The 10,437-nt window shown below is 32.4% G+C and overlaps 1 protein-coding gene across 1 annotated transcript in view; it reads left to right on the top strand.

Annotated features, from left to right (window-relative positions):
- Positions 1-5,896, top strand: part of LOC135103417 (piggyBac transposable element-derived protein 3-like) — a 29,230-nt gene extending 23,334 nt beyond the window's left edge. The window contains exon 3 of the mRNA XM_064009658.1: positions 5,892-5,896. Within this exon, the coding sequence (XP_063865728.1) occupies positions 5,892-5,896 (5 nt within the window). The remainder of the gene's footprint in view (positions 1-5,891) is intronic.
- The last annotated feature ends 4,541 nt before the right edge of the window (positions 5,897-10,437 follow it).

The following is a 10,437-nucleotide window of genomic DNA, read 5'->3' on the forward strand; positions in this document are numbered from 1 at the left end:
AAACTGTGCCTCCGTGCTTGCACCTTGCTTATTCAAACTCTTTCAGCTTGGTCTATCAACATCTACCTTTCCTTCTTGCTGGAAGTTTGCCTACATTCAACCTGTTCCTAAAAAGGGTGACCGTTCTAATCCCTTAGACTACCGTCGTGCCTATCTAAAGATTTTGAATCTATCCTCAACAGGAAGAAACTTTTGCTGTTGCCTTGGATATATCAAAAGCTTTTGATAGAGTCTGGCACAAAGCTGTTCTTCTAAATCTATTAACAGTGGTGTTCTTCAGGATACTTTCCTGTCACCCACTCTCTTCTTATTATTCATCAATGACCTTCTAGACCAAACTTCTTGTCCTATTCACTTCTACGCTGATGATAACACCCTGCACTTTTCCACGTCTTTTCATAGACTTCAGAAGTAAACATTTAATGCAGGGAAACCACAGAACGCCTGACTTCTGATCTTTCTAAAATTTCAGATTGGGGCAGAGCAAATTTGGTATTGTTATTTATTTATTTATTCATTTATTTTTTTTTGCGTGCGTTGTAGTGTTTTGGTACGTAACTAGTTTGAAAACACTAAAAAGACACTTTTTTGGTGATGTTTTCTTTTCTAATTTCGTGTGCTTTGTATGCACTTTGGCGTTTTGGTACCTAACATTCATAATACAGGTTATTGGTATTGTAGTTCTGTTTCTTCATATAGATTTCTTTTTTGTCGTTTTGGTGCCTAACACGGTAAATAAGACTCATAGAATGCACATTTTTGTTAATTACATTCTGTTACTAAACATAAAGTAATATTAACATGTTTTAGCGTTTCAGCACCAGTGAACCTTAAAAACACTTGTCAAATACGTCTGTAATACTATCATTGTATCCACATATTAGCATATTTCCATGTGTTTTGGCGTTTTGATAAACTCAAACAGACTCAAAACATCCGTTTTTTGTAATGTTCTTTTTCACCAGGAAGTGTATTTTTGCTTCCATTTTAGAGTTTTGGTATGTTACAAGCTTAATAACCGTCAAAATACACGATTTTGGTAATATTCTTTAATTTTCTTATATCGGGTGTTTTCCATGCTTTTTAGTGTTTTCGTGGCTGATATGCTCAAAAACACGCAAATAACACGTTTCTGGACCTGTCATCTCATTATTGTATATAGAGTGTTTTGCTTGCATTTTGGGGTTTTGTTACCTAAAAAGCTCAAAAATCACTAAAAATACATTTAAAATGAAGTTGTTCGATTTCTCCATAAATGAGTCTTATGTTTTGAATGCGTTTTAGCGTTTCGGCACGTAAACAGTTAAAAACCATCAAAACCCACGTTTTTCGGTAATGTTATTTTATTTTCAAATATAGTGTGCTTTGCATGCATTTTGACGTTTTAGTACCTAGCAAATTCAAAAACATTTATAATACATATTTTTGGTAAAGTAGTTCAGGTTCTTCATATAGATTTCTTTTTTATGCATTTTTGGCGTTTTGGTATCTAACATGGTGAATAAGACTCATAATACACGTTTTTTTGGTAATATTAATCTCTCTCCCAATATAGAGTACTATTCACGTGTTTTAGCGTTCTGATAAATAAGAACATCAAAAACACTGATAACACACTTTTGTGATTATATAATTTAATTTCCATACATTGGCTACTTTGCATGTGTTTCCGCATTTTGGTACCTGAGAACTGAAAAAATACTTAAAGCACACGTTTTTGGAAATATTTCTCTGTTTCTTCAAAAAGGGTTACTTGTATGCATTTTGGCATTTTGGTATTTAACATGGTGAATCACACTCATAATACACATTTTTGATAAAGATATTGTTTCTAAAATACAGAGTAATATTCATGTGTTTTAGTGTTTCAGCAACTAAGAACCTTAAAAACACACATCGGAGACATTTGTGGTAATAACGTTTAGTTTCCTTATACTGTCTACTTTGCATTTATTTTGACGTGTTGTTACCTAATAAAATAAAATAAAAATAACTCAAAACACATGTTTTAGGTAATGTCGTTTTGTTTCTTCAGAAAGGGTGTTTGGGTACGTAAAAAGCTCAAAAACACTCAAAAATACATTTTTTTTATAAAGTGTTTCCGTTTCTCCATAAAGGGTGTTGTGCTTGCGTTTTAGCGTTTTGATACCTCAAAAACCTCGTTTTTGGTAAAGTTGTTTTAATTTCCAATATAGTGTGCTTTGCATGCACTTTGATAATGTAGTTTTGTTCTTTCACATAGGTCTCTTTATATGCATTTTAGCGTTTTGGTACTTAAAATGGTGAATAAGACTCATAGTAAACGTTTTTGGTAATGTTTGTCTGTTTCTCAGCATAATGTACTATTAACGTGTTTTAGCTTTCTGATACCTTAGGACATCAAAAACACTCATATTACAAGTTTGTGATGGATGTCTTTTCGTTTCTTCATATAGGCTACTTTGTACGTTTTTTTTTTTTTGTGCGTTTTGGTAGCTAAGAAACTTAAAAACACGTTTTTATGTAGGGACACAGGCCAAGGGCAACAAAAATCCCCCACCAACAAAAAAATAAATACAAAAAAAAAAAAAAAAAATAACCCACTGAGACAATGGTCCCTGAACAGGTTCCGAAGCGGCAGTCAAAAATGCATAAGTGTCTTAAATGATAAGTCTCTTGAAGGAATTCAATTTATAGGAAGGTGGAAACACATAATCAGGCATAGAGTTCCAAACTTTACCAGAGAAAGGAATTAATGATTGAGAATACTGGTTAACTCTTGCATTAGAGAGGTGGACAGAATAGGAGTGAGAGAAAGAAGAAAGTCTTGTGCAGAGAGGCCGCAGGCGGAGGGGAGGCATGTAGTTAGCAAGATCAGAAGAGCAGTTAGCATGAAAATAGCGGTAGAGGGTAGCTAAAGATTTAACATTGCGTCGGTGAGAAAGAAGCTGATGCCAGTCAGTTAGATGAGAGTTGATGATACGAAAATCTTTTGATTCCACTCTGTCTAAAATAGCTGTATGAGTGGAATCCCCCAAACATGTGAAGCATATTCCATGCATGGACAGATAAGGACCTTGTATAGGCTTAGCAGCTGGGGGGATGAGAAAAATTGTCGTAGAAGTCTCAGAGAACCTAACTTCAAAGAAGCGTTTTTAGCTGGAGATGAGTTTTGAAGTTTCTAGTTTAGGTTATATAAAAAAAATATAAAAAAACAGATATTCAGTGTAGAAGAGATGAACAATTGATTGTCTTTATACAAGAGAAGATAGTTGTCTGGAAGGTTGTGTTGAGTTGATTGGTGGAGGAATTGAGTTTTAAGGCATTAAACAATTAATGCAAACAATATGCTGGGTGGTATCATCAGCGTTGGATTGGATAGGATAATATGTTTGGTTTAGAAGATCGTTAATGAGTAATGGGATGACAGTGGGTGACAGGACAGTACACTTAGGAACACCTCTATTAATAGATTTAGAAGAACAGTGACCGTCTACCACAGGAGCAATAGAACGGTCAGAAAGGAAACTTGTGATGAAGATACAGAGAGAAGAATAGAAGCTGTAGGTGGGTAGTTTGGAAATCAAAGTTTTAGGCCAGACTCTATTAAAAAAGAAAATAATATGTATAAGGCAACAGCAAAAGTTTTACCAAAATCTCTCAAAGAGGATGACCGAGATTCAATAAGGAAAGCCAGATCACCAGTAGAGCGGCCTTGACGGAACCCAAACTGGCGATTAGATAGAAGTTTGTCAAGTGATATATGTTTAATAATCTTCCTGTTGAAGGTAGATTAAAAAACTTTAGATAGGTAGGAAATTAAAGCAATAGGACAGTAGTTTGAGGGATTAGAATGCCCACCATTTTTAGGAAAAGGCTGAATGTAGGTAAACTTCCAGCAAGAAGGAAAGGTAGATATTGAGAGGCAGAGTTGAAAGAGTTTCACTAGGCAAGGTGCCAGCACAGAGACACGGTTTCGTAGAAGAAGAGGGACCCCATCATGTTCATAAGCCTTCCGAGGTTTTAGGCCAACGAGGGCATGGAAAACTTCATTACGAAGAATTTTAATAGGTTGAAAGAAGTAGTCAGATGGTGGAGGAGAGGCAGGATAGCAAAGGTTTGAGCGAAGAGTTCAGTTTTAGAAATAGATGTGATAGCAATGGTGCCATCTGTTTGAAATAAAGGAGATAAAAAAAAAGAAGCAAAGTTATTGGAGATGTTTTTGGATAGATGCCAGAAGTCACGAGGGGAGTTAGATCTTGAAAGATTTTGACACTTTCTTTTAATGAAGGAAGTTTTGGCTACTTAGAGAATAGACTTGGCATGTTTCCGGGCAGACATATAAAGTTCATGAGATTTTGGTGTTGGAAGGCTTAAGTACTTTTTTGTGGGCCACCTCTCAATTATATACAGCATGAGAACAGGCTGTGTTAAACAAAGGTTTGGAGGGTTTAGGTCGAGAAAAAGAGTGAGGAATGTATGCCTGCCTCTATGCCAGACACTATCTCCTCTGTTATGCACTCGGCACACAGATACGGGTCTCTGACACGGATGCAGTAGTCCTTCCAAGAAAAATCAGCAAAATACCTCCTCAGGTCCTTCCAACTAACAGAGGCAAAACGCCAGAGGCACCTCCGCTTAGGGTGATCCAAAAGAAGGATTGAAGCGACAGGACAAGATACAGATATGAGATTGTGATCGGAGGACCCCAATTGAGAAGAGATGGTAACAGCATAAGCAGAAGGATTAGAGGTAATGAAAATGTCAAGAATACCTGGCGTATCTCGAGGACGGCGAGGAATACAGGTAGGATGTTGCACCAATTACACTAGGTCATGGAGCATAATTGAAGGCTACTTCACCAGGATGGTCAGTGAAGTGAAAGGAAAGCCAAAGCTGGAGTTAACACTGAAGTCTCAAATAATGGTGATCTCTGTAAAAGGGAAGAAATAATGTGCTCCACTTTGAAAATAAAGCAGGCAAAGAATTTTCTTATTGTCAGAGGAGATAGGTGAGAGGAATACAGCACAGATAAATTTAGTTTGAGAGTGACTCTGTAGTCGTAGCCAGACATTATAAAACTCTGAAGATTCGATAGCGTGGGCGCGAGAGCAGGTTAAGTCACTGCGCACATAAAAACAACATCAAGATTTGGATTAAAACACAGGTTTTTGGAAATGTTGTTCTTTTTCTCTAGAAAGGTTTGTTTGTATCCATTCTTATCATTCTGGTACCATAAATGGTGAATCACACTCATAATAAACGTTTTTGATGACTATGTTCTATTTCTTAATATTGTGTAATATCTATTAATTTGTTTCAACGTTTTAGCATCTAAGAACCTTAAAATCACTTATAAGACAGGTTTGTGGTAATATCTTTTCGTTTTCCATCATTGCATTTGTATAGGAATTTTAGTATATAATGAACTCAGAAATACTCAAAACACGTTTTTGATAATGTTGTTATGCTCCTCCAGAAAGATTAATTTGAATGCATTTCAGAGTTTTGGTACGTAACAAGCTTAAAAACACTGAAAAGACATAATTTTAATAATATTGTTTTGTTTTCCAATATATTTTTTTTATATCTCTATTTATTTATTTATTCATTTTTTTTGTGTGTGTGTGCTTTGGTGACTGATATCCTGAAAAAAAAAAAAAACGCAAATCACCCGTTTTTGGTAATGTCGTTTCATTATCCTATATAAGGTGCTTTGCATGCATTTAGGCGTTTTGCTAACTAACAAACTAAAAAAAAAAACTTTCTTCTTTAAGGGTGTTTTGCATGCATTTTAGCGTTTTGGTACGTAAGAAGCTGAAAAACTCTGAAAAGAAACATTTTTGTTAATGCTGTTTTCTTTTCCAATATAGTGTGCTAGTAATGCAGTTTGGTCTTTTGCTATCCAACAGGTTAAAAAAAAAAAATTTTTGTTAATGTTGTTCTGTTTCTTCATATAGGTTTCTCTGTATTCATCTTGGCGTTTTGGTTAATAACATGCTCAAAATCACTCAAAATCAACTTTTTAATGAAATTGTTGTTTCTCCATAAATTGTTTTTTGCATGCTTTTTACCGTTTTGGAACGTAAGAAGATACAAACACTCAAAAGCCAATTTTTTTTTAGTATTTTTTTTCTTCCTAATATAGTGTGCTTTCTATGCACTTTGCCATTTTGGTACCTCAAAAATAGGGGAAAAAAAGAAAAGAAATATGTATATATATATATGTATATATATATGTATATATATATATATATATATATATATATATATATATATATATATATATATATATATATATATATATATATATATATATATATATATATATAATACAGGTGTTTGATATTGTGGTTGTGGTTTTTCATATGGATTTTCTTGGTAAGCATTTTGGCGTTTTGGTACCTAACATGGTGTATAAGGCTCATAATACACGTTTTTGGTTATGTTCTCTTCCTCAATATAGAGTACTATTTACGTGTTTTAGCGTTCTGATAGCTTAGAACATTAAAAACACTCATAATTCACGTTTATGATTATGTTTTCGTTTTCCTGTGCTGGCTACTTTTCATGTGTCTTGGCTTTTTGTTACCAATCAAACAGTAAAACGCTTAAAACACACGCTTTAGGAAATGTTCTGCTTTCTTTTTATGAATTTTAGCGTTTTGTTACCCAACATGGTGAAACAGACTCATGACAGTCGTTTTAGGTAGTGATGTTCTGTTTCTCAGTATAGAGTAATATTAATTTGTTTTAGCGTTTCACCACCTATGAACATTAAAAACATTCATAAGAGACGTTTGCGGTAATATTATTTAGTTTTACCTTATTAGTTGACTTGCATGTGTTTAACCAATATGGTTCCTAATAGACTGAAAAACTGTCAAAACACATGTTTTTGGTACCTAATAAGTTCAATTTTTTTTTTTTTGGTGGGGGAGGTAATGCTATTCTATTTCTTTATATAGGTTTCTTTAAATGCATTTTAATATTCTGGTAAGTAACAAGCTCAAAATACTCTTTTTTGATGAAGTTCTTCTCTTTCTCCATTAAGAGTACTTTCCATCTGTTTTAGCGTATTGAAAAACACTCACAAGAAAAGTTTTTGGGTAATGTTGTTTTCTTTTCCAGTATGGTGTGCTTTGCATGGAGTTTGGCATTTTGATACCTAAGAAGTTCAAAAACATTTATGATATAGATTTTGGTAATATAGTTGTGTTTTTTCATATAAGTATCTTTATATGCCTTTTGGCGTTTCGATATTTAAAATGGTGAATAAGTCTCATAATACACGTTTTTGGTAATCTTGTACTTTTTCTCAATATTATTTACGTGTTTACCTGATACCTAAGAAAAACAAAAACACTCATAACGCCCGTTTATGATTATATCGTTTCGTTTTATTATGTTGGTTACTTAACATGAGTTTTTGCCTTCTTGGACCTAACAAACTATAAAACACTTAAAACATACATTATTGGAAATTATCTGTTTCTCCAGAAAATGTTTTTTGTATACATTTTGGCGTTTTTGTACCAAAAATAGTCAATGAGACTCATAATACACGCTTTTAATAATAATGATTTGCTTTTCAATATAGAGTAATACTTATTTGTTTTAGCGTCTCAGCACCTAAGAACCTTATAAAGAACCCTCATAAAACATGCTTGTGGAAATACCGTTTAGTTTCCTCATAACAGCTTAATTTACAAATGTTGAGGCGTTTTGGTATATATTGAATTGAAAAATATTTAAAACACTCATTTTTGGCAATATTGTTCTGTCCCTCCGGAAAGGGAGTTTTCATGCATTTTAGAGTATATAAGAAGCTCAAAAGCACTCAAAAGATACGATTATCATAATGATGGTAGTTTTACCATATCAGGTGTTTTCCATGCTTTTTAGCGTTTTGATGCCCAATATGCTCAAAACAGGCAAATGACACACTTCTAGTAATGTCGTTTCATCGCCCCATATAGGGTGCTTTAAATGTATCGTTTCGTTTTATTATGTTGGTTACTTTACATGAGTTTTTGCGTTCTTGGACATAACAAACTATAAAACACTTAAAATATACATTATTGGAAATTATCTGTTTCTCCAGAAAATGTTTTTTGTATACATTTTGGCGTTTTTGTACCTAAAATAGTCAATGAGACTCATAATACACGCTTTTAGTAATACGTTTTGGTACATAAGAAGCTCAAAAACACTCAATAAACAGTTTATTTGTGAAGCTATTCTGTTTCTCCATGAGGGGTATTCTTCATGCCTTTTAGCATTTTGCTACGTAAAAGCTGAAGAAACTTCAGAAACCACGTTTTTTACAATGTTGTCTTCTTTTCCAATATAATATGCTTTGCAAGCGCTTTGGCGCTTTGGTATCTAACAAGTTAAAAAACAGTCATAATGCTGGTGTTTGGTAATGTGGATGTGTTTCTTATTAAAGGATTCTTTGTATGCATTTTGAAGATTTCGTAACTAACATGGTGAATAATATTCGTAATTAATGTTTTTCTTGATGTTGTTTTGTTTCTCAATATAGAGGACTATTTTCGTGTTTTAGCGTTCTGATATTTAACAAAAATAAATAAATTAATAAAAGTAAATAAATAAATAAATAAAAATGAATAAATAAAATAAAATAATGTAAAAAAATAAATAAATGATACTAATTGGTGACTATGTCGTTTCGTTTCCCTATATTGGCTACTTTGCATGTGTTTTGGCGTTTTTGTACCTAACAAAGTGAAAAAAAAAAAAAAAAAAAAAAAAATATATATATATATATATATATATATATATATATATATATATATATATATATATATATATATATATATATATATATATATATATATATATATATATATATATATATATATATATATATATATATATATCAACAAGTTTTTGGAAATATTGTCATGTTTCTCTCCATTAGGTGTTCATTGTATGCATTTTGGCGTTTCGATACGTAACACGGTGAATCACATTTATAATAGACATATTATTTATTTATTTATTTATTTTTTTCCAATACTGAGTATTATTCATATCTTTTAGTATTTCAGCACCAAAGAACTTTAAAAACATTCATAAGATCCCCAGATTGGCTAATTGCCATGTTACCACATTTCCATGGCGCTTTGCTACCTAATAAACTAAAAAAACATTCAAAATACACGTTTTTGGTAATGTCCTTTTATTCCTTCAGTAAGGATGTTTTCATGTATCTTAGAGTTTTGGTACGTAAGAAGTCCAATAACACTCAAAAGACAAGATTCTGATATTGTTGTTTAGTTTTCCAATATATGGTGTTCATGATTCTTAGCGGTTTGCTGCCTAATATTCTGAAAAACACGGAGACGACACGTTTCTGGTAATGTCATTTAATTACCCATAATGCATGCTTTGCATGCATTTTGGCGTTTTATTACCTAAAAAAAAAAAAAAAACACTAAAAACACATTTTTGATGATTTTTTTTTTTCTCCATAAAGGGTGTTTTACGTGCATTTTAGCATTTTCGTACGTTATAAGCAAAAAAAATAGTCAAAAGCCACGTTTTTTGGTAATGTTTTCTTTTCTGAAATAATGTGCTTTAAATGTTGTTTAGAGTTTTCGTATCTAACAAGATAAAGAAAAAAAATTCAAAATACACTTTTTTGATGTTCTTTTTTCCATAATAGGTGTTTTACATGTGTTTTACCGTTTTGGTACTTAGGAAGCTGAAAAAAGAGCCATGTTTTTAGTGATTTTATTTTCCGAAATAGTGTGCTTTGCATGATATAGGATTTTGAAAATGTAGTTTTCTTTTTTAATAAACGGTTCTTTGTATGTGTATTGGCGTTTTGGTACCTAACATGGTAAATAAGACAATACATGTTTTTTGTATTTTTTTTTTTCAATATAGGGTACTATTCAAGTGTTTTAGCATTCTGATGGTAAGAACATCAAAAACACTCATAATTTACGTTTTTGATTATATCGTTTCGTTTCCCTCTTTCGGGTACTTTACATGTGTTTTGGGGTTTGGTAGCTAATAAATAACACTTGAAACACACGTTTTTAGAGATGTTGTTCTCTATCTTTAGAAAAGGTTCTTTTTATGTATTTTGGTGTCTTGATACTTAACATGATGGAACACACTCATAATACACGTCTTTGGTAATGATTTTCTTTTTCTTTTTAAGATAGAGAAATATTGATATGTTTTAGAGATTCAGCACCTATGAACCTTAAAAAAAACCACTCATAGGACACGTTTCCGGTAATATTTTTTTAGTTTCCCCATACTAGCATATGTTTAGGCGTTTTGTCACCTAATGAACTGAAAAAAAAAAACACTAAAACACACGTTTCTGGTAATGTTATATTCCTCTTGAAAGAGTGTTTTGTAGGCATTTTTAGAATTTTGGTACGTAAGAAGCTCAAAAACACAAAAGTCATGATTTTA

The sequence above is a fragment of the Scylla paramamosain genome, chromosome 1, assembly GCF_035594125.1.
Source record: "Scylla paramamosain isolate STU-SP2022 chromosome 1, ASM3559412v1, whole genome shotgun sequence".
Taxonomy (NCBI): Eukaryota; Metazoa; Arthropoda; class Malacostraca; order Decapoda; family Portunidae; genus Scylla; species Scylla paramamosain.